The sequence below is a fragment of the Hydractinia symbiolongicarpus genome, chromosome 9 (assembly GCF_029227915.1).
Source record: "Hydractinia symbiolongicarpus strain clone_291-10 chromosome 9, HSymV2.1, whole genome shotgun sequence".
In the NCBI taxonomy this organism is placed as follows: domain Eukaryota; kingdom Metazoa; phylum Cnidaria; class Hydrozoa; order Anthoathecata; family Hydractiniidae; genus Hydractinia; species Hydractinia symbiolongicarpus.
The window spans coordinates 3,763,944-3,787,670 of record NC_079883.1 but is presented as its reverse complement, the minus strand read 5'-3'; the positions used below and the strand labels follow the sequence as shown (position 1 = coordinate 3,787,670).

Below are 23,727 nucleotides of genomic sequence, written 5' to 3'. Positions count from 1 at the left end.
AAAAATTACCGTTGTCTTTAATTTGTACAAAATTAGGAAAAATTTATAAGCGCCCAGCATTTTTTAAGCGCCCCCTCGATTAAGCGTCCATGCAAGAAATTCAAAAATTTAATAAACGCCCAGGGCGCTTGTTCGGATCATTACGGTATGTGAGCATCAAGTAGGGAGAAGCAAAATATAAATGTTGTGATTATCATCAACCTTTTACTCACCACGACACAGTTGAAATGGTCTTTACACAACTTTTTCCCCAGTGGATTGTGTACTGATGGCGGCCCGATTATGTTTTTTTTGCACGCACTGATTATGTCGTGGTGACCGGATTATGAACGCTGATATAATGGTTGGCCAGGCAGGCTGTGATTAGCATTTTCTTCAAACTTTTATGAATTAAATATTGACGAATTATTGTCCCAGAATGATGGGTTTCTCTGCAAGATAAAACATCATTGAAAACTAGGCATAGCGAAAAAAAAGTCTTAAATTGCGAATCCCAACAGACAGACAGACAGACAGACAGACAGACAGACAGACAGACAGACAGACAGACAGACAGACAGACAGACAGACAGACAGACAGACAGACAGACAGACAGACAGACAGACAGACAGACAGACAGACAGACAGACAGACAGACAGACAGACAGACAGACAGACAGACAGACAGACAGACAGACAGACAGACAGACAGACAGACAGACAGACAGACAGACAGACAGACAGACAGACAGACAGACAGACTCTATAAGTTAATATTAGACTGTCGTACATAAGCCGGCCTACCCTGATTATGTTGCCCTAGGCAAAACAACTGTTATCAGGCAAGAAATTAGCAAGGGGGGACGAGTATGTATGGAACGCCAAGGCTGCCTAGCGACAAATAGTGTTTTATGAGCGAATGAAATCATCGAATAAGGCAGCCTTTTGGCGTTCTATAATATAACTATGGGGGTAGCTAGCTCATCTACATGAGGTACATAACGTACAATTTTTCGCTTGCGAACATAGGGACAAGTTTCCGCTCAGCAAGCCTTTATATATTGATTCATATGTCTCTATTGTTCTAAACAATAGACCTATTGTTTTTAACCTATAATGTTAAGCCTGATATTCTTATAAAGCATATTCTTTTTTAAAAAAGCTTGGCTCATCTCGGATACTTTCGCCCTACTTAGGGTATGATTTTACATGCCTAATATTGCACACATGTCGTACTTCGAGTGGAACAATATTTTGAAAACATGGCTTTCCACACAAGAAACACGCTGCAAAATTTGCAAAAAAGCCACACTGTACGGTAACATTTTTTTTCTCCTTTATTATTCCAAGCAATATTTGCGTAGCTAACAACATTGTATTGTGTGTGAAGTGCGATTATCCAGCCTGTTCACTTGCCAAATGTTTTCTCACAACCAGCTACAGCCAGCTGGCTAGAAGCTAGCTAGCTACACAGAATATTAGCTAGCTAGCTAGCTAGAAAAGTATTTTTGTACATGCACGTACATTTTGGTAAGTAAAAAGCAGGACCTCTTGAAGTAAAATGGTTATTGGTGAATTCATATTTTTTCTGGAAACTCAAGATCCTGTATATGGACAAGGGTGCCGTGATGCCACATACGCCGTAGACTCAGCAGTCAGTGTAAACACCTAATTATGCGGCATGACCTAATTAGGCAAGTCGTTTAGTTAGGCGACTGGATGTAGTTTAATTAGGCTACCCGTAGTCTAACTAGGCGAACATAAACTTTCTGTTGTAAATACGTCAAAATCATTGCGTTTCGCAATACAATATTTATTATGAGGGTGCCGATAACCCGCATACGCCGTAAAAAGTGCGTGCTTTTTCAGGCAAGTTCGGCATTTTGAAAAAAGTTTAAGTATTCGCCCGAAAAAAATTCGCATAGGCCCGAACAATGCCTAAAAAACAAAAAAAAAACAGACACTAATATGATTCAAAAAAACTATTAAAATTAAAATAAACTTACCATGTGATAGCGAAGTTCTTAAAATGTTTTTGATGGTTTTTGATAAAGTTTACTTTATAAATAATTTATATATAAACTCTATTAACTCCATTCTCTTCAAGCGCCTTCTTCTCAAATATCGTCAGCATGGTTTGTTACAAGGAATTGCATTTCTGGAATGTTCCAGGCGAGCTCAGAAAAGTGAGGGCGGTTTCAGGGGACAACCGCCAATTTTATTCGAAAAGTCGCCCGAACTCGCCCGTATATATGTGGGCGTTTGCGGCTTATCGGCACCCTCTTAGATAATTTTGACAAATTATCGTCTTATTTGCATCGGTAACTTATGGCCCAAACCTTGTGTGGCACTATTTGTTGTTTTAAATAATGGATTTCAGCCATTCACGCCGCAGGGAAAAAATAAATATGGAGGATGAAAACGTGGCAGTGTTCACCTAAATAGGCGACACTTAACCTAATTAGGTCATATATTTCATTTTAACATAATTTTTACTTGCGCGCAAACATATTGACGCACGAGTGACAATTTTGGAATCATGATCACGTAGACTATCCATTCTGAACAAAGATTTTTTGCGATTCTTTCTTAGGAATAGGTGAAAAGCCATTAAATATTGTAATGTCTTAACTAGGTTACATATGGCCTAACTAGGCTACAATGAGTCGCCTAAATAGGTGGCATGCCCTAATTAGCCTACCATCGCCTAATTAAGTGTTTACCCTGACTGGTAGTGCAGGCGTTTTTGGGTGAGTTCAGTATTTTGAAAAAAATTCAAGTATTTGCCCGAAGAAACCTGCATAAACTGGAACAAAGCCTGGAAAAAAACTCAAAGATTCACCAGAAATGATTTAAAACACTATAAAAATTAAAATAAACTTACTACTACTATTATTATATTACAGCTTTAGCTAAGATCTGCCATTTCCATTCGCTCTGGCTATAAGCCATCCCTAAAAACAACTTTCAAAAATGCCGGGTGGCGTTTGCGCAGGGTCAAGAGAAAAAACAAACTGTCAAAAATGTCCTACACCCTCCTTTTTTAATATTTTTTGTTGTTGTTCCCACCATACATTCTTATTTTTCCATGAACTTACATTAAACCGGACATTCGCTAATTTAACATTCGCTAATACAAGCAAAACACACATAGAAAAATATGCTTGTCGTAACACCCTCCTCCGTTTTTATTTTTTTTAATTTTTTTGTTGTTCCAACCATTTATACATTCTCTATAAAATTCTCTTTTTTTCGCAGACCGACAGACCATAAACTACTATCTACTTTGCCTGTAGAACAAGTAATTAAGTTAGAGTCACCTGACTTCTAAAAAACCGTAAGGCGTAGGATTTCATGTCATAGCCAACCATTTTAAGTAAAAAGAGGAAGTTACCGAGAGGGGTAAAATCACGAAATTAAGACCTTCGTACAATTTGGTCGGTATACGCTGTTTACATAAAGTTTTTACTCAATTTTCAGAATAGGGATTTACCATTCTGATTGTAGCTAAACGACACAGAACATCTTTAAGCATATCAGTAAGGCAAACCTTTTTGGAACTGGTTATTGGAAAAAAGAATTCAAGAGGTTGGTCTGGTTGTTCCAGTAAAATAGACTGCATTAACTACAGACAAAATGACGGCCACAATACTTCTATCAGAATTAAAGAAGAAAAAAGAAAAATACAAACATCTTAATCTACAGATTTTAAAGGTACTGTCCGGTAAAAAATTAAAACTTGATATTAGTTACATCCCGGCACAAAAGTAAAGAAAAAAGTATTTAAAACAATCAAAATTGTCTTTCATAAGTTTAAACTGAATTTGTTTACTTGACCATGCCATTCTCAATCTTCATCTTTACTGAACTTCGAACGCGGAAAAGGACTGAGTAAAAACATTAATATGCGCAATTTATGCAATGATGTATTCTTTGGGTTACGCCCGTGTAGAGACTGGTGCGTGAAATAAGAAAAATAAAGAAAAAAAGTTAATGATATTCTCAACAGAATTTTTTTACGTTTATCAATCATGTTCACAAGCAGAAAAGTTGGTTTGTTCATAACCACTTTTTGAAAAGGTGTTCGTCAGATTATACCATCTTGTGTTGTGTCTAAGATACGTAGAGAATATATCCAAGTACGAATGGGGTGTATACTGGGTTCAAAGAAGGTGAAGAAATACCTGAATTTGATTTTTTTCGGACAAATGAAGTTGACGACAAGAATATTTGATTGTAAATTAAAAACAACAGTCTTTTTCAGGAGAAGTGTGCGATCGCACGCGCATGCCATGGCACACGCATAAATTGTTTCAGGCATGCAATTAATCGCATGCGTGAAAAATAAATATTGAGTTGTAAAAATCAACCTATAAAATCCCATTTTATAGCATGCAATGGCAGCCCTCGAAATAATTTTTGGCTAGTTACGATGGTACAGTCTATGTACAGCAATGCTAGAAGTTGTGTCAGGATTAACGATTCACTTAGTGATGAATTTAGTGTAAATGTTGGTGTACATCAGGGTTCTGTACTTAGTCCTTTGTTGTTTGTTCTAGTCTTAGAAGCGCTGTCGATGGAGTTCAGAACAGGTTGTCCATGAGAGTTATTGTTTGCAGATGATTTGGTTCTCATAGCAGAGTCGATGGAAGAATTAGTTAAAAAGTTTGAGAAGTGGAAGAAAGGACTAGAAGAGAAAGGGCTAAGGTAAACACAGCAAAGTCTAAAGTCATGATTAGTAGCATTGCAGCCAAGTGTGACCTTGTAGTTGAAAAGTGGCCCTGGGGAGTTTGCAGGAAAGGGGTTGCAGGAAAGGGGTTGGTAGTAACTCAATTTTTTGTCAGACTTGCAAGCATTGGGTACATAAGAAGTGCAGTAGTATTAGTTGAAGGTTAAGAGCTGACATTCAGTTTGTATGCAAGCGTTGCAAAGGTGAGATTATAGAGAATGAAGTATTTCCAGCTTTAATGATGTACAACAGTGGCTCGTTAGAGCTAGTTGAGAACTTCTGTTACTTAGGTGATATGTTGGGCAGTGAAGGGGGTGTTGGAAGAAGTGTTACTTGCAGGATAGGTTCTGCTTGGAAAAAGTTCAGAGAGTTACTTCCTTTGTTGACTAGCAGAGTCCTGTCAATTGAGGTAAAAGGTAGGTTGTATGAGGCCTGGGTAAGAAGTGTAATGTTGTCAGTAGTGAGACATGTGCAGTGAAGCAGGAAGATCTTGACCGTTTAGAAAGGAATGATATGAGAATGGTTAGGTGGATGTGTAACGCCAGTCTGAGAGACAGAAAGATTTCAGATGAGCTAAGAAGCAGGCTAAGTATCCGTAGAATGAAAGATGTTATCTAGATAAGAAGATTGAATTGGCTGTGACACTTGGAAAGAATGGAGGGGGATAATTGGGTAAGAAAGTGTAGAGACTTGATAGTTCCTGGGGCAAAGCCCAGAGGCAGACCGAGAAAGACTTGGCAGGAGGTTATAAGGACAGACTTGATACAGAGAAAGTTGAGTTTAGATCTAACACAGTCTAGATCAGATTGGAAGAGGGTCATTAATATACCCCGCCCAACCCATGCTAGCATGGAAAACGGACGTTAAGCCGAGAATGATAATGATGATGATGAGTCTCGTCAAACAAAATGCCTGCCACATTTACTGTTTGGTTGTACATGTCCTTAGCTTGTTTAGAACTTTCGTCGGACAAAACGTTGATAGATTTCCGTCTTGGTCGGACACTTTTAGATCTCAGAATTATCGAATAGTCCTGGCCCTTTCCATCCACGAGCAAGCCTATTCATAGCCAACCTGGCCATCCTAGCTAACTCACCGACTCCTGGTTTAGTTAAAAGAACTACGTAGACATAAATCTCTTTTGCCTGGCCTCTTCATCGTTGGTAACCAGGTCTCACACAAGAAATCCAGCCATGCGGTTCTTAACTTATGCGGATGTGAACGCTGACGGAGCACGGATGAATCAAGTCTGCAAAACTGCACTTACAGGCGGAACCGACATTTTATCATGGATTTAATTGTATATAATTTCTTCATTTGACAAAACAATTGGAAACCATAGCAGGTCCGAATATACTGGGTTTTTTTCTTCACGCCCCACGTGTTATTTAAACAATTTTAATCCACGTGCGGTATAATCTTTTTTCTGGGGGCGTTTAATAGCGTTTATTTGAACCATTATGGTATAAAAAGTGTAAATATGAATAACCTTGAACCAAGTATTTCTTTTTGTTCGCTAATTGAGGTAGCTTTGGTAATAGAATAGGGGTACTGGGAACGAGGTTTATAATTGTCGAGGAAGTATAAAGGTACAAAAAACACAATTTATTTAATGCGTTTGTATTTTCTATACTTTCTTCTTTTGCTGGTCGGTTTTCTGGAGTACGATATATGTACGATATGAACAACAGTTGATAGTTTAGAATAGTACAAAAAATGATTCAGATTCGTCAAGAAATTTAACTTGTAATGTCGCGTCAGATTTTTTTATTTCCTCATTGCACGATGCTGTCTGCGTTTGAGCATCGGCCACTCCACCGGATGTCTTCTAGATATACTTTACGTAAATTATCTTACCCGCGTCTGGTCTCGGTATCGGCACAAAAAATAAAGCAGCTTTAAAGTACTCTATTTTAATTTGTGTAGAGACAGACATTCTGTTTGTGTGGACAGGGACATAAAGTTCTATCTCTGAAAGTGAGTTGCATGCTTTGAAATTGAATATTCATAAATTGCTACAATTTTTTTAAAAAGGGGGTAAAATATTAAAAAAAAAATTAATTTAATCTGGTAATATTGTTCAGAGTAAAACAATCATTTTCAACAATTTTCTGCAGACACAGAGCTAAAGTAAGCCGCGGGCTACAGAAAAGCAAAACACCAAAGGACAATTTGCGAAAATCTGGAAGACTGTCATTGAAGAACCTAAAGAAGGACAAAGATATCATAATCCTACCGGCAGACAAGGGGAGAACAACAGTTATCATGAATAAACCTGACTACATCAACAAGTGCAACGAACACATTAACAACGAGCCTTACAAACTTCTCAAGAAAGATCCTACAGAAGTCATCAAACAAGAAGCGAGGAATATCTTAATGGAGTTAAAGAGAAAAGAATACATCGACGATAAGCAGTATTACCGACTAAAACCTTGTGACGGACCACCACCACGATTTTACGGACTACCGAAAGTTCATAAACAGGGAAATCCAATTCGGCCAATAGTTTCACTGCACTAGAACAACGTTATACAACCTATCAACATTTGTTGCTTCTATTCTCAGCAAATTGACAGCAAGTGACCACAGCAAAAACTCAAAAGAATTTTCAGAATACATCAGAGAAATAAAGATAGAAGACGATGAATGCATGGTATCATTTGATGTCACATCACTCTACACACATGTTTCCATAAAAGACACTTTAAGCATCATTAAAGACCTTATCGAAAATGATGCTGCATTCGGTGAAAAGACGTAGATTCCAGTACCGGATTTTCTGCGTTTGATCGAACTTGTTCTAACCAAAACATGGTATCTGTTTAATAAGAACTTCTACACTCAAACAGATAAAGTTGCCATGGGAAGCCCTGCGTCATCAGTAGTCGCGGCAATATACATGCAAGCACACGAGACAACAGCATTAGTCACATCAGACAGACGTCCAAAGGTTTGAAAAAGATTTATTGACAACGTATTCGCCATAATCAAAAGATCTCATCTAGAAGAGTTACACACACTGACCAGTACCTTAACTTCGAATCAAATCATCAGAAATCTTGCAAAGAAAGTGTCATATCTTCATTACTGAATCGTGCCAACAGCGTAGTCAGTGACAAACAGGAGAGGAAAGAAGAAATTCAATGTATGAGAAATGCATTAATCGCAAATGGATACAGTCATAAAGTCATCACGCAAGTAGAAAATAAAATGAAGAGAAGATGCAACGGAGACAACAAGGAAACATCAGAGGAATTTATCACATCAGCATTCCTACCCTACCCTACCATCGAGTTTTAAGTCATCACAAGATAAAATGCATTCTTAACTCTAAAGACACCCTAAGAAGCACTTTGTCTAAACCAAAAGACAAAATAAATCTGGAAGAACAAAGCAATGTTGTTTACGAAATCCTGTGTAAAGATTGTGATGCAAAAGAAAATTTAAGCAACGAGTACAAGAACATATGCGCGCAGTGAGAAACGGAGATGTGAAGAAAACCGAAATTGCTGACCACAGCTGGAGCAGAAGTCATCAGTTTAATTGGGATGAGAAGAAAATCATTGACAGAGAATCCAGAACAACAGCCAGGAAGATTAAAGAAACCATCAACAGTGTAGAACGTAACAAACACATAAACAGCATCTCGTATCAACTTTCTGAGATTTGGTTACCAGCCCTACAGATGAAGTAGTTACCTACATCTATAGGTCCGAAAATGTTAATTACCGTAATTAACTGTAATTATCAGCTCGTTTCTGATTGGTTAATTTTTATGAATTTCGATGCTCTGCAATTATATAAACACATGCTCAACATCATTTTACTTTGCCCTATGATGGGAGAAGGATCTCCTGAAACATCGCCTACTAAACTATCATGTTCAAGAAATGGTAAAGTTTCCACAGTAATATGAATACTGAACAGACAAACCGAAATAATATCTTCAACAATCATTTTCTATTTACAATGTTTTGATTCGCCGAGAACCCAACGCTTCCGTCACAACAAAAATATTATTTTAGCCTCTCTTTTATGTAGAATGGCTTCAGTATAAATATGCTTTCGACAACGTGCGATATGAAAAATTTGTAAACATAAAGGAAATGTTATTCGAGTTGTAAAACTTTAGAAATATAATCACTTATGTTTTCGCAAAAAATGCAATTCAGTTCAGGCTACTTTTTTATTATGATATTTTTACTGGACATTACCTTTAAATACTGAACACCCATGTTGTAAAAATAATCTCCAAAATAAGCGGCCCCTTTGAATACGTCTCCCTTGAATGAGCGCTCTTTTTTAGAAAAAATAGAGGGCGCTCTTACGAGGGAGGCACTCATTAAATATTTCACCTCAAAAGCTGAGGGCTCTTTCCAGCATAGGCACTATGTTCAAAAGTGCAAATTAGGTTGAAAAGCTGTAAAAGCAAATGAGGTTGAAATTAATTTTGTGTTTTTTTTTTTTTTTTAGATATTGCAATTTTTTCGAGGATACCATCACGTTCGTCCTGTTATTAAGCACAATTTATCAAAGCCAGAAGTTGATATTGATAAATACGATCCAGCTGGTAATAAATTGTAATTACCATTTGCATTAGAATTATGTTAACCACAACACTGCTTTAGAATAATCTGTTTGTCCACTTTACTTAGGAAAATTCAGTCCTATGGTAAGAAACTTTATTAAAGCAAGAGAATTTGAAAATGCTGGAGGAAGAATGGTTGATGTTGTGTCCCTACAAACTGGTGAAAATAAGGGTTCTGTTGTTGTAAATGACTTTGTGTTTGGTTGTAATCCAAGGTATATCTTTTAGAATTTCCGTTCTACAGTGAGTAATTTATTTTGACTTTTAACCATTTCTAATTTTTCTTTGCCATAAAACTCAACTGACTTTGTGAAAATCTTGGTGACCCTGACAATTAACTTCAAATTTTAATGCTGCCAGTACTCTCTAAATTTTTTTAACACACAATGAAATTTTTAGAAAATGAAAAGTGACCAAATGAATCACAATTTGGCTATAGATCTAAACTTTTAATGCATCTTGCAACAACCCTGCTTATTGACAATATTAGACAGGCTGCTGATAATTGAAAGTTAGTTGGAGCGCTGGTTTTCTATTTAAGTAAAGCATTAAATACCATGAGTCACGATTTAGTTTTAAAAAGACTCATATAGTGTCATATGGTGTTGACAATGTGGAATTGAAGTGGTTTGCAGATTTTCTTTTTAACCGTAATCACAGCTGCTGAAGTTGGTAATCAAACATCAGCTAGCTTTATGTTGTGAAGTACTAAAAGGATTGATACTTGGTCCAATATCAATTTTTAATATTTTTTAATGACTTCTCTGAACACCTTGAGAAAAGTAAGTTTACCATTATTTATGTTGCAATTGGGGATCCTTATGTGATAGAAACAACATTAAATAATAAAAACAAATCCTCTTTTTTGAGGAATAAGGGACTAAACAGAAGCCTTCACTATTTGGCTTGTCCAAAACATTTTCCTTCAAAAATGCCAAGAAATTTGGAAAACAAACTGGATTCGTCACCTTGTTTGATAATTTGGAGAAACCATTCAAGAAACTATTTAAGAAAGCAGCTGCAAGATTAAATCTTCTCAAAAAAATGCAACTATTTCTAAGATTTTGAGCAGCATATAAAATTGTAATTGAACCAATTATTTTTTTTTTTTAATATAAATTAACAGTGACCCACATTTTAAATATTATTTTATCAATAAACAGTCAATTAACACACATAATTGAAAAAGGTTGGTGAATTGAGCACAAAATCAGAGTTTTAAAAAATAAGCTTCATTATATTCTATCGCAGCATAATGCAATGACTTTCCTTTAAAAATAGGTTTCTGTGGTGTTTTATTTCAGTTAAAAAAATAACCCCTTTTAGAATATGTTTTGATAAATTTTTTAGTGATTATTTAAGTAGCTTTTGTTTCTAACTTTTGTGCATTCATGCTTCATATTTTTCTATTTTTTCTTGGTTTGTACATGTGTTCTATAGTTGTATATCTTAGCCGCTCTCGAGGGGCTTTTAGAAGAAAGTAGTTTTTATAAATGATTTTTCTAACCTTCCTGAAATACCACTCCACTTCTTATGTACTCCATGCTTACAAGCCAAAAAAAGCTTTGCAAATTTCAGAAGGACACTTTCCAACTACAAGGTCACACTTGGCTTCAATGCTACTAATCATGACTTTAGTGCATCCACTCTTAACCCTTTCTCTTCTAGTCCTTACTTCCGTTTCAAACTTTTAAGGTGGCAGTAATCCTTTTTTAGCTGTCCAAATAAAATTTTTAAATGAACCTTAGGTTAACCCTGTTAAAACAGAGTGTGGAGTTTTTTTATTCAATCATATATTTTTAACAATAGCTTTTTGTTTTTTTTCAAAAGATTCTTTGTTAGCTTCCCCTGCTGCATTATACGCTGATAAAAGAAAAATATTCAAAAATGCACACCGTATCATGGCTGCAAGGTTCACCAAGCATGTCTAAAAATTTTAAAGTAAAACGATAATGCTATCGAAACTTCAAGCTCGTGCAGTGTAGCATAATGAATTTCTACATAGTTCTGTTCAATTTCGCAAGTGCTAAGACTTAAACTATATTTGGCAGAACTAATTAATTATACATGGATATTATTTAAAGAGGAATTGTTGAGGCTGAATGTTTTTGGAGAAAGATATTAATATTGCATCTGTAGTGCCACACCCAGAAACAAGTACCTTATCTAAAAGCAACTTATCTATCACTCTTCCAATAACTTTCAGTACTTTGTCAGCAAATTTATCCCTCAAATGACCTTTTTTTAAGGCATCACCCTTGCCCTTTAAAACAATTGACTTTTCCACTCTACTGCCAGTCACTAGGGATAACACAATCCTTCATAATCTGTTTGGCAAGACATATAATATGCTTAACTCTAGTATATCTAGATGCTTCTACCATCTCTGTAGCAACACCTGACAATTCGCAGCCTTAACAATAGACTTTCTGTTTTAATCTTTACAGCTGCCCCCTACTGAATCATTGTCAGGGAAATTCTCCTCATCCCAGTCAAACGCAGTGTTAGCAACCTCTGATAATAACTCATCCTCTTTTTTGCCTCCTCTGTACTAGCGAAGACATCTTTATCGTTACATATACGTTTAACTTCTAAGTAGATATTTTTACTACCACTTGACTTTCACTCTTTCTGAAGTTTCCTCTTTCACAGGTCCACAGGTATCATCAGAAGTGTAAACAAGCAAAAAATATGCTCTAAACCCAAGTTTTCTGGTCACCTTAGTGACTTTTTTTCAACCCGGTATGCTGGAAACTTTTCATTTTGGCTTCAAATACACTGCATAACTAGGAAGGATAATGCATTAACTACAGAGAATCCTCTATTTCTTCTTTGTTGGTCATTTCCCATTGCATTATTTATTACTTAAAAAAAAGTTTTGTTATCCCTGTTTTATTTGTTCTTGGAGATATTTGACTGCTTCTGCAAAGAGTTTGCCACACAATTTCTACAGTGCAAAATTTTTAGCAGAAAAAATGCAATATTTGGTTCAACGCGTCTGTTGAAAACGTGTCCTTTATAGCCTCGTTATTTGCAAATATAGCCTCGTTATTTGCAATATTCTGATAAAAATTAAGAAGCTCTGCCCATTAACTTCTTCTCAATCCTAATTCTCACAATAGACAATGAAATCTATGCTTAAATTTAAAGTTTTAATAAATTCCCCCATAAATTACCTAAATCTTCTAAATTACTCACACCTTTTAAAGTATTTTTGCATGGAAGAGACATTAAATTATCCTGTATAATATCATAATTAATCCAGAATAAATAAACTTTGAAATCTATAAAATAAATAAAAAACTCAGATTTTAATACATATAAAATCCTTATTCAGAAAATGAAAGTGTATGAAACCTTAAAATTGGTTGGAGTGGTTGTATATTATGTTTTATTGTTTATTTATTATTTATTGCATTTTTAAGGTCTTTTTTTTAATCACATGAATTTTAAACTTATTTGTAGACTGGATATCCTGCAAAGAAATGTTGTTTGGTACAGAGCGAGTATACGTTCGGTATGTAATAACTGGCTTGACAGATACTCTGAAAACTTAAAAACAGCTTACAATTCTGCAGCTTATTTAAATAATTATAAAGAGTATTAGGCTAGATCAACAAATAAATGAAAGCATCTCATTCCATCTTTTAAAGAAAAAATAACCTTTTCTTTATCCTAGATGTCTGAGATACTGTAAATTGGAAATTGATAATTTTACGTAATGATAATATTTTTGTTTTAAAAATTACAATTAGCCATCATCTTTTCTTACCATCTATTTGTTCATTTTAGGAGTTGGATAGGGTATAATACACAATCCTTAAAAGTCAATTTTAATATATATAAACATAAAACTCTTTATACCTTCATCGTCTAGACCCTTCTTTCCTGGCTGAATTAGGCTGTGGGGCCATGATCATCGGGTGCAAGTAAAAACATAAATTTTGCAAGATTCTTGCAACAAAATTTATCAATGGTGCCTATCATTTTTTATGTCTCTTGCAGCAAAAAAATCTTATCCACAACATGCCATTAAAGAGAAATTAACTAATTTGTTGATTAGGGCAACAAAAGGTGTGATACTTAATAAAACAAAAACAGTGCTTTAAACCACAATTTTTTTATTTTGATAGGAATGGAAAAAAGGTGGGATTAGGTAGTTGTTGAAATCAGAACTGAAGTAAATAATGACAGTAAAAACAAACTAATACACATAGCAGCAGAGATATTTGTCTGCACTTTGTTAAATACTGCATGGTGAGAAATAAGTCAAGTTTGGACTCAATTAGTCTCAGTTCATGACTTGTAGATTTAGCTTTCCTGAGTTATGGCTGCCGAAAGCTGTGGTTTCTGCAGGACCTAAAGTCTGTCAACCACAATTTTTTTATTTTGATAGGAATGGAAAAAAGGTGGGATTAGGTAGTTGTTGAAATCGGAACTGAAGTAAATAATGACAGTAAAAACAAACTAATACACATAGCAGCAGAGATATTTGTCAGCACTTTGTTAAATACTGCATGGTGAGAAATAAGTCAAGTTTGGACTCAATTAGTCTCAGTTCATGACTTGTAGATTTAGCTTTCCTGAGTTATGGCTGCCGAAAGCTGTGGTTTCTGCAGGACCTAAAGTCTGTCGGTTGCGAAAAAATTTGAAAAGTATTTTTTTAAAAAAAATATGTTTAAAATGTATGTTTAGGGTACAGCATGTGTAAAACGACGAGGTGAAGTCCGAGGAGGTGGCAGAAAGCCGTGGCCACAAAAAGGAACTGGAAGAGCAAGACAAGGAAGTATAAGAGCTCCCCATTGGCGTAAAGGTTGGTTAAGACACTTAACATGTTGAAGAGAAATTGTAAATTAAGCCTGTCTAATTCAAATTTTTACATAAGCAATGTAAGAAATTGTACACATAATCAGAGTACCTCTAAGCAATGTCAAGGTGCTCGTAGCTGGTAAATTCTTTATCACTAAAGCCCTGTTTAGCTTACAGGGTGTGGACATGGTAATTATATTGCAAGAAAAAAAGATGCGGACAACTGGTACAATTTTGCATGCATAAGTAATGCCACAAAACTGCATTCATATTTTATGAAAGCAAAATGACAAAAAAATAGTTTATTGGTTTTTTTAGTGGAAACAAACAAAAGTAACTAAAGAATCCTACTTATTTTTTCTGAAAAAACAAAGATTATCCATTCCTTTTTAAATCTTTCTCTCTTATAAAAAAAAATTGCAAATTTATTTGTACATTATTAAAATGCTTCTTCTGCTTTCTGGAATCGCAGTCCATGAGTTCACACTACCTGAGATTCTATGTGATTTTTTAAATCGGCGTACATATTTACCGACTAGTATCTCACCGACTAAAATCAAAAATGCTACCACAATAGCTCCCACTAATATCAGCAGTGGCATTGTAAAAAAAACAAGTGAAAATTCATTTTGTAATGGTATTTCGCCACATTTGTTGGACAACCATTTCTTTTCAAGGTCCAATAATATGCCTTCTTCTTGTAAGTAGAGGATCCCCCTCGACAAGTCAAATCTGATAAACGAATCTTTAGCAACAGCGATTCCATAGCTAGCTTGTCCGATTGAGTTTTCGTGGATCTCTAGTTCACAATTTGATAATTGTGCAATGAAGTATTTTAAAAATGGATACTCATTGAGGTACGCTTGTAGTTCGCTAAAAATAATAATAATAATAAACTTTTACATTTTGTATTTATTTTCAACATTATATACATATAGAATTAATAAAACGTTATTATTTATTATTCGAGTCAAACCCACATGAAATTCATATTCCACTGTTTTCCTTGTTACCATATATGGCAATAATAATAATGATAAACAAAAACAGGGTACTAAGAAATGTTTCTGGAAAAGAAAAGAAAGGGATGATAATAACTTGTCATGGGGATTTTGTGTGATTTTTATTTTAATAAATTGAAAACGACATGTCCTTGCTCTAGGGAAAAATTGACAGGAAGAAAATTTGGCGGAATTCAATATGGCAAAAAAAAAATTAATTTGGTGAGAATTTAATTTGGAGATAATGAAGATTAAAAGTTGATTTTTTTTAAAATTGAAAAATAGCATTAGTTATTAGCTTTTTTGGCGCGTGTAGACATTGAAGTCAAGTTTCATGATGTGAGGAGAAATGGTATCTTTTGAAGCCTATTGGTCAGGGGAGGTGGTATCAATTTTATGCTACTTGATTAGGGAAAGTCACAGAGAGATCTTTATTTATATCGCTGCTAAGTGACACTCTTTGAAACACAGTAATTCACATCACATATATTTGTGCTTCCAGGTACCTTATTTTTGTGATCAGACAATTTCATGCACCATAGCTTTTTAAGGCGAGGTTACGTAGAGCTAATGCACTCACCCTGACAAAACTTTATTTATTCCCTCTTCTATGTTTCCAACATTGTATTGTCTCATGAAACGGTACATTCTCTGCAAGGCTTCATCTGGTGCAACTCTGAAAAAATCTTCAATGCTTGTGTGCCTTGATGTTGCAAATTTAAAATCTTGCGTCGGATTTTGCATCTAAAGGTATTATAGTGTTTTTCCTTACTTTGTTCAACAGCCATTTCCAAACTACCACCAATTTCCAAACTACCACCCATTTCCAAACTACCACCCATTTCCAAACTACCACCCATTTCCAAACTACCACCTAGTTCAAAACTACCACCCAGTTCAAAACTACCACACAGTTCAAAACTACCACACAGTTCCAAACTACCACCCATTTCTTTTTTTCATGTTAAGTGCATTACTTATTGTAAAAATAGAAAGCGAAAGTTTGTATCTTAAGGGTATCAATTTTCGCACGAATTAATTTTTTGCGTTAGTTCCTGCTAAAAAATTTCTTTGTATTTTTCTATTTGTGAATTTTTTTCTGTTTTAAAAAAAATGATGTAAACAATTTTCTTGCAGCTTGTTATATCAGAATGCTTGTATTAAACTTACATTTTTAGCGTAATCCCCAAGATTTTAATAAAATATCTATACCAGCTCAAAATAGGTGAAGAATAAGGGAAATATTAGAAATTTTAGTGAAAGAATATCAAGAAAGTCAGGAGTTAACACTAAGTCGACTTTTTATCTTTAAAATTTAATATTTGCCAATCAACTTACCCTGTGGTCTTTCATTCCTAAAAAATCCAATGTTTCACTTCGAACAACGCGATCTGCAGTCAAGGAGGCTGTGTACAAGGTTGTTGCTGCCACCATGGAAAACGCGAACATGATAGCTACTGTACGACCGCTCAAAGTGGAAGGATTTACCCCACCTAGCTCACGTTGAAATAATAACCCACTGGCATATGTAAAAGCATCTTTCAGGGAATACATTTTTAATTTTGTACTCCCCCGGAATTGTTTATCGTATTTTCTTTCATGATAGAGTACAATGTTATCGAACAAATTAATCAACAGCATGGCTACTAAAAAAGACGCGCCCATGGCGTAAAGCGCATCGTTGCCTAACATTGCTATAAAGTCAAAAGTGAGATAATTTGAATTTGTAATTTGTTTTAGCGTGACTATGCCTATCTCAGCTCTCATGAAAGGAACAGTGAAATCTACGTATGGCTGTCTGTCAGTGTTGATGGTCAGCCCCGCGACTGCTATGTCAGCTTTCTTATGAAGGACATCACCCACCATTCCGTTAAATGTTCCTGTGTTATTATCATAGCCGCCATAGTTACCATCTTCAACTATGTAAATATCAGCTTGAAAGCCTAGAAACAGCGCTAAATGTATAATTAGATCGACAGAGTAACCATAGCAACATGTGTGGTGCCATGTTGTATTACCATTTTGGTTTAGTGGTACTTTACAGACCAAAGATCCAGTGTCACATACACTTTGATTAGCGTCGTACATGTAATCTTCAGTTTCTAAGAATGGAGCCTCGATGACTGAGACGATTTTTAATGTTTCACGATGTTTTATGCCAAGTGCTCCAAGAAAGCCAAAGCCAGTAAATTGTGGTAAAATCGCGAACGTTTCTGTTCCAGAAGTAACGTGGTAGATGATTTTCCACGCCTTGTACCACCACAGTCGTACGGTGACTAACTCCTTTGTATCATTCAGGAAGGCATTTTTTTGCATCGTTTTTGATAGCCTGGAATATAAGATTGTTATCTTCTTAATAATATCTGAATTTTGTCTGTGCATGAGAAAAGTCATGCTACGGACGCACCTAATATCAAGTAAGATGTATTTTTATCGACTTTGTTGCGACGAGTAAATTTTTGTGGATTTTTCAACGGGCTAACGACTAGTCTATATTAATAATACCCATATTTTGTTTGTCTCTACCCAAAATGGTACCATAGTTGTCAGCGCGATTTTATAACTGTGGCACGGACACATGGGATGCGACATGTAAAGGACAAGCGAACCCGTGGTTTTATACACGGGATGTTGACTAGTCTATATTATAAGACGTGACATTCTCTTTATGGGCCAAAGATGATAGTTGTGAGCAGGGTAGGGAAATTTTTTTTATATTATTCAAAAACACGTAACCGTCTAGTGTTGGAGGGCATATTGTATAAAAACCAACTGCTCTGTCAGCCTTCGCCCAGCACTTTAATATGCAACAAAGAAAAAAGGTACACATACTCGTTTCTGTCTTCTAATGTGGAACATATCGCCTTCTTAACATCTGAAAATTCATTCGAGACGACTTCTTCGTTTTGTTTTGGATGATACTCTTTATATGTTAACTCCGTGAAGGTGAGAGTTTGTGCCGGTATTATGTCAGTGTCGTATAAACTATGTTTAGCTATCCAAATATCACTATATTGATTCATCTGAGTTGCACGGCTAGCTTCAAAATAAAGTTTGGTCGTTTCCACTGACGTCAGCATAATAAACATTCTTCTCGATTGGCTGTACTGCTGAATGTTAAGTAAAACTTCGTTTGGGCTCAGCGCACGTTGTGTTATTTTCAACTCGTATGTCATCACTCTGAAGGAGTGTCCCGCAGCTCGTTCTTGCTTGATTGAATTGGCTAGTGTTCGTGAAAACTCTACATCGCACGTCTTTGGGTCGGTCAGTATAACGATTAAATCCACCGATGCATGCTGAGTCAGCATGGTTAATGTTTTGATGTAAATGTGTTCAGCCTGTGTGCAGGATTCGCTTGCAGGCGACGTGAGTTTAGTGAGGAGGGATTCTGAAACCTAACAACAACGAATGTTACCTAGGTTACATATAAATTTCCCTTGTAAATCATCACAATGAGAGAAAAATGATACTTCCGTACTTAAATTTGTTAAAATGGTCAATTTTAGGTACAATGTTTTTGTTCTTTATCAGAACCTAGTTTGAAAGAACGTTAAAAAGTAAGAACGTATTAAAGAACTTACTCAGACTGAAATCCCTTCATAATTTATAACAACAAAACTCGGTGTAGAATTATCACAAAACAATCATTTCCAAACAGTTCTTCCTATTTTATGTATTTTTTTTATTATATGTTCAGTTGCCACGGCTAGCTTTTTTTAAAAAAATAGTGTATTTTTTTTAAAAGCTACCCGTGGTGTATTTTTTATTTTCATGTGCCACTCACCAGATCGTGGTTGTAATCGGAGATGACGTGATGCGTCCTCGTGAACAGTTCAGAGAGAAGATTTTGCTCTCGTGGTTCTAAAGCCATCACCAATTTACAAGTGCCAACCTCCAATTTTGACATTTCCCTCATCAATTCTTGTGGGTCATTGGAGAGCACAATATGCTCAGAATTGAAGTATATACAGTCTTTTTTCCGGGATACAAATTTTCTATACAAAACTTTTTCACTTTGACCCAACAAAACGGCAACGCATCGTTGTGACGTCGTCGTATTGTCACTTGACGTCATGTCTGATGTTTGAACCGATAAAATCACGCTTGAGAAGAACGCCGTCATTTGTAGGTGTTTCATCAACATATTTCAATGAAATTTGAGTGTCGACCTATTTTTGTTTTGTTTTGTTTTATTTTATTATTTATCTTGTTATAGTAATTTGATTTACTTCTTATTTTTTTCTTTTTTTTCTTTAAACAGTCTGTCTACTCAGCAGGGTTCTTTGGCAGTGTTATGAAAAATTTAATAAATACTCACATAAAGTCATATGTACTTAGGTATGCTTATATGCACTCATTGCACTCATATGTACTCATGTATGCTCATATGTACTTATATATGCTATATACACTCATATGCTTGTATGTACTCATATATGCTCATATGTACTCGTGTATGCTTGTATGTACTCATATCCTCGTATGTACTCGTGTATGCTTGTATGTACTCATATCCTCGTATGTACTCGTGTATGCTTGTATGTACTCATATATGCTCATATGTACTCATGTATTTACTGCACCGTTTTATGCCATTAACAGCATTGATCTGATTTAAAATTTATTGTATTCAAAGATATACATCGTTCAGCCATTTCCGTAGTAAACTGCTTGTTTTGTTATTATCTGCCTGGCTCAGTTCTTATCTAAATAAAACAGGAGAGAATGAGAAGAAGATAGATCTATAACACGCCTCTTTTGTTCAATACTTAGTTCTGTGAATGACCCGATATTTTGATTTTATAATGCTACAAATCATATGTTGTATTTGCTTTCATAAAAAAAAATTTTTTTCAGCAAAACAACAGCCCACAAATTATTTTTTCTTCTTTTTTTTTTTTGAATTTTGTGGAAAAAGTTTATAATTAAATTTAGAGTACGTATTGTAACTTCTTCACCTGTATAAAATCTTTTACTCTAACGTTTCAATTTTCTTTTTCGTATGCACATGTAAACAACGAGAATAATAATAATAATTATTTTGATTATTATTTTATTATTTTGCTTCTATATCCAGCGCAAACAATCTCCTTACTATTTTTTCTTCTTTTTTTTCGATTTACTTTTATTATTATTACGTTTTTAGTTTTTTTTTTTACAACACACGCACTGTCTATATTTCAACGTTGTAATATAATCGCAAACACATTGTCAAAATACACTTCAGGTGAATATTTGAGATGTTGTTGTTTTCGATTTTGAGGGCTATAATCGTGGACAACATGGAAATTTTTTCGTCGATTTTTCAAACTTGCACAAAAGCGTCATAATGGTCAATACACTGTAAAATAGTCGGTAGATAGTCGATAGATAGTCGGTGGACTGTAAAATAGTCAGTATACTGTAAAATAGTCGGTAAAAAGTCGTTAGACTGTAAAATAGTCAGCAGAGAAAAAAATCGCTACTTTTATGCACGCATAGCCACGTGGACAGGTTTAAAATTTGCTGGTGGCATTTTCTAGCTCACCTGCACAATAAAAAAACTCCACGTCGTAAAACTTGGAGAAAGTCGCGAAATTCAGGGGAAAATAAACGGTCATGTTGACCACAGCAACAATTTTTACGTTTCAAGAGTTTGGTTTTTACCAAGCGGTTACTTACTTAAGTTCGCTGTGAGTAGTAGCAAGTGAACTTTTAACAATTTTAAAATACGTGGCCATACCTATGTTATTGTTTGCGATTTTGTCCATAATTTTTGAAAACGTGCTCAATAAAGGCGATTTTCCAATCTTGTAAAGTATCGCAAGATTTTCTGTCGAAGACAAAGAGAGATTATACACAGTGAATTTTCTTTGTCTCGAACGAATATTTTGGTCCCTCACTTCCTATCAGTCGCCAGTTTTTTTCCCTGGATATTTTCTCAATGACGAACTTTTTCTATGTCAAACAATTTCTCCTATTTCTTTCAAATTTATGATTAAGAGAAATTGAACGAGAAAGATGTGACTAAAATTGAAATGCATGTATGTAAAAAAATATATAAAGAAAGGAAAAATCTGTTATGGAATCGTCAGCAAAAAAATAGGAGGCCTGGACGAGCAAACAGTTGTCATTTTGGCTAAAAGAATTAGACGCTTTCACTTTTCGTTGTTGTTAAAGCATACGTTAAAAAGGATTTTTTTAAACAGAACTTCTTACATAACCACATACTTTTAAACTGTGATTCTTTAAAAGTTGAGTAGTTTGGTTCTGTCTACATATCACTTGTACAAACATCCCCCATGCTAGTTTATCTTCCTCAACGCATACTTATTTTTACGCATTTAGACGAAAATCTGCGCGTGTTGTACGGTTTTTACACATAAAAGAGACATGTGTGAAACGAGTGTATATTAGTTGAAGTAAAATAAATGCTGTGAGATGTTGTGTTAAAGCAGTCATCTCAATAAAGTATTTTTGTAAACAAAAAAATTTTATGTTATGGTTGATAAATGCAAATTCACAATTTTATTTTAATTTATTTATTTTAATTTCATGCTTCCAGGTGGCTCAGCGAAAGGTCCGAAGCCACGTGACTGGTCATATAATTTACCATATAAAGTTAGAAGGCTGGGTTTGAGAACAGCTCTCTCTTGCAGACTGACACAGGTATTTTTTTTAACTTCGTTTTTTGTCTTTAAAATCATGACATTGTCGAAACAACGTTTGAAACCTGATCAACCCTATTTATTAAAGAAAGTCAGTGACAACATCAAGGTGGGACAATAATTTTGAGTCAGCGAGTTTACTGTTGTGCATATCAGGGAATTGTTTTTTTGTGACAACCCTGTAAATCTTTAACACTGAGTTATTTTGCTCTACTGCTCAGAAAAGTTTTTAAATTTTCATTCAGCGTCTTAGAAATTCTCTGTAAACATTATACTTACCTTGTTGTATATTTTTTTTAAAGGGAGACTTAACCATAGTTGAAGATTTAACAGACTTACCCACTGATCCCAAGGTGTGTTGTTTGCTTCTCATGCACGTGTGAAAAATGATTTCGTGCGAGCTTAAATAGAGACCGAACCACTATCAGATTTCTGTTTAGCTGTGTTTTTTTTAAATGTCTGGAAGCATGGTAGGGTAATTTTATTTCTAACTTTCTGATTAAAATGTAGTCATCAAAAGAACCAGTGTGATTTACCAACACAAAAAATTTTTTTTCGCTAGTTGCCTGCTGGGAAGTTGTTAAAAATCTATTTAATCTTTAAAATTGTAGTATTGCAATCAACAGCCGCACGAGGTCACGATTATTTTTTGTGACGTCAGAAAAGTAAAATGGCGATTTTTTTGTCTTTTATACTTTAGGATGTAGGGTATATTCTACAAAATAGAGGGCTAGAAAACTGTTTGATTGTGGATGGGTAAGTTTTTAATGTGTATTATGTCAATAGAACTTAACAGTATATACTTTCGCGATTTAAAATTTTGTTTTTTGTAGATTTTGCGGTAATTTATTTTCGCGAAAAGCCAGTTTCTGACTACGGTTTCTCAAAAACTCCGTGTTTTGGAATGTTTGTATCAATCAGATCTCACCCGACGTCCGTGCAATGATCATTATCAGCATTTATGTCGTATTTAACGCGCCATATTGTTTTTTTAGATTTGAAAACAAACAACTTGAATTTGTTACACGCGACTTTGAGAAGGTTGATGCTACACATTCTCTTTGTAAGTGTTGTTTCAATCCCAAACTCATTGAATCTTATGAATTAGATTGAAGGTTAAACCGTATCAATTAAAGTAACAATAATCTGACGATATATCTATATTTATAAGAGATGAAAAAATCTTTAAAAAGCTTCAGGTAAAACATTGTAAACTTGTTTCTTAGTAAATTGGTTATTTTGCAGGTAAGATAGGCCCTAATGAACGTTAGTATTTTCAGAATTGCTTACACAAGAGGCTAGCTAGAGTTACTTCAGAAGTATGTTGTTAATTGTCTTATTGAAAGGGCGTTGTCGAGCAAAATTTTGGCCTTTCGGACACATTTTGTTTAATTTTAATTTGAAAATTAAATGTTGATTAAAAGTTACACATTAGACAGTGTTTCAGGCCAAAAATTCAGGTACCTGTTTTGTATATATTAAGATGGAGAAAAGAAGCTTAAATGTCTTGCAACTATTTAGCTTTCCAATTAGTACTCGCAACTCGAGAGGGAAAGACAGAAAATTATTTTTGATTTTGAGTGATGTTTTTTTGTTTTTTTTCGTAGTTCTTCACGTATATGGAATCCTTATGCGTCAAAAATTAGTGTTATCACTACAAGCTTTACAACTTCTAGAAGAAAAACTATGCGAAGACAATCGAATCGTAACTGCGCCAGAGTACGAGCTTTACCATCAGGACATGTTACTCGATAAGTCAGTTTTATTTCATGAATACGATCCAAAAAGTAAGGAAATTCGCGGGGCGTTCATACCAAAACCGCCAAAAAATACACTCCGGAAGAAGTTATCAGTCAAAAAGAAACCGCCCATGAGTCGACGTGATTTAAAAAGATGACCTTTAGATTTTGTATTTACATATTTTAAAAATATACAAATCAATATCTTAGTATAGGAATGACATCTAACTT

The 23,727-nt window shown here is 34.9% G+C and overlaps 2 protein-coding genes across 2 annotated transcripts; one reads left to right on the top strand and one right to left on the bottom strand.

The window, feature by feature from the left end:
- Nucleotides 1-1,189: 1,189 nt before the first annotated feature.
- On the top strand, nucleotides 1,190-23,708 carry LOC130656913 (50S ribosomal protein L4-like). Its single transcript, XM_057459854.1, has 10 exons — nucleotides 1,190-1,293; nucleotides 9,186-9,282; nucleotides 9,368-9,515; nucleotides 12,766-12,817; nucleotides 13,996-14,113; nucleotides 21,655-21,758; nucleotides 22,060-22,110; nucleotides 22,458-22,513; nucleotides 22,753-22,820; nucleotides 23,365-23,708. The coding sequence occupies exons 1-10, from the start codon at nucleotides 1,243-1,245 to the stop codon at nucleotides 23,652-23,654; spliced, it is 1,035 nt and encodes a 344-aa protein (XP_057315837.1). The 5' UTR covers nucleotides 1,190-1,242; the 3' UTR covers nucleotides 23,655-23,708.
- LOC130656909 (glutamate receptor ionotropic, NMDA 1-like) lies at nucleotides 14,448-20,037 on the bottom strand. The gene is made up of 5 exons (XM_057459850.1): nucleotides 18,895-20,037; nucleotides 17,943-18,505; nucleotides 16,449-17,439; nucleotides 15,691-15,854; nucleotides 14,448-14,982 (listed from the first exon to the last, which is right to left on the bottom strand). The coding sequence occupies exons 1-5, from the start codon at nucleotides 19,252-19,254 to the stop codon at nucleotides 14,535-14,537; spliced, it is 2,526 nt and encodes an 841-aa protein (XP_057315833.1). The 5' UTR covers nucleotides 19,255-20,037; the 3' UTR covers nucleotides 14,448-14,534.
- Nucleotides 23,709-23,727: the final 19 nt, after the last annotated feature.

What these genes read in the sequence shown, in the direction of transcription:
- LOC130656913 (XM_057459854.1), top strand. Translation starts at nt 1,243, where the DNA reads ATGGCTTTCCACACAAGAAACACGCTGCAAAATTTGCAAAAAAGCCAC. An exon ending in TGATAAATACGATCCAGCTG is followed by an intron (nt 9,283 to 9,367) that starts GTAATAAATTGT and finishes CACTTTACTTAG; the next exon opens with GAAAATTCAGTCCTATGGTA. An exon ending in AGCTCCCCATTGGCGTAAAG is followed by an intron (nt 14,114 to 21,654) that starts GTTGGTTAAGAC and finishes TCATGCTTCCAG; the next exon opens with GTGGCTCAGCGAAAGGTCCG.
- LOC130656909 (XM_057459850.1), bottom strand. Translation starts at nt 19,254, where the DNA reads ATGTTGATGAAACACCTACAAATGACGGCGTTCTTCTCAAGCGTGATT. An exon ending in ACATTAGAAGACAGAAACGA is followed by an intron (nt 17,440 to 17,942) that starts GTATGTGTACCT and finishes CTTATATTCCAG; the next exon opens with GCTATCAAAAACGATGCAAA. An exon ending in ATAAATAAAGTTTTGTCAGG is followed by an intron (nt 14,983 to 15,690) that starts GTGAGTGCATTA and finishes TATTATTTTTAG; the next exon opens with CGAACTACAAGCGTACCTCA.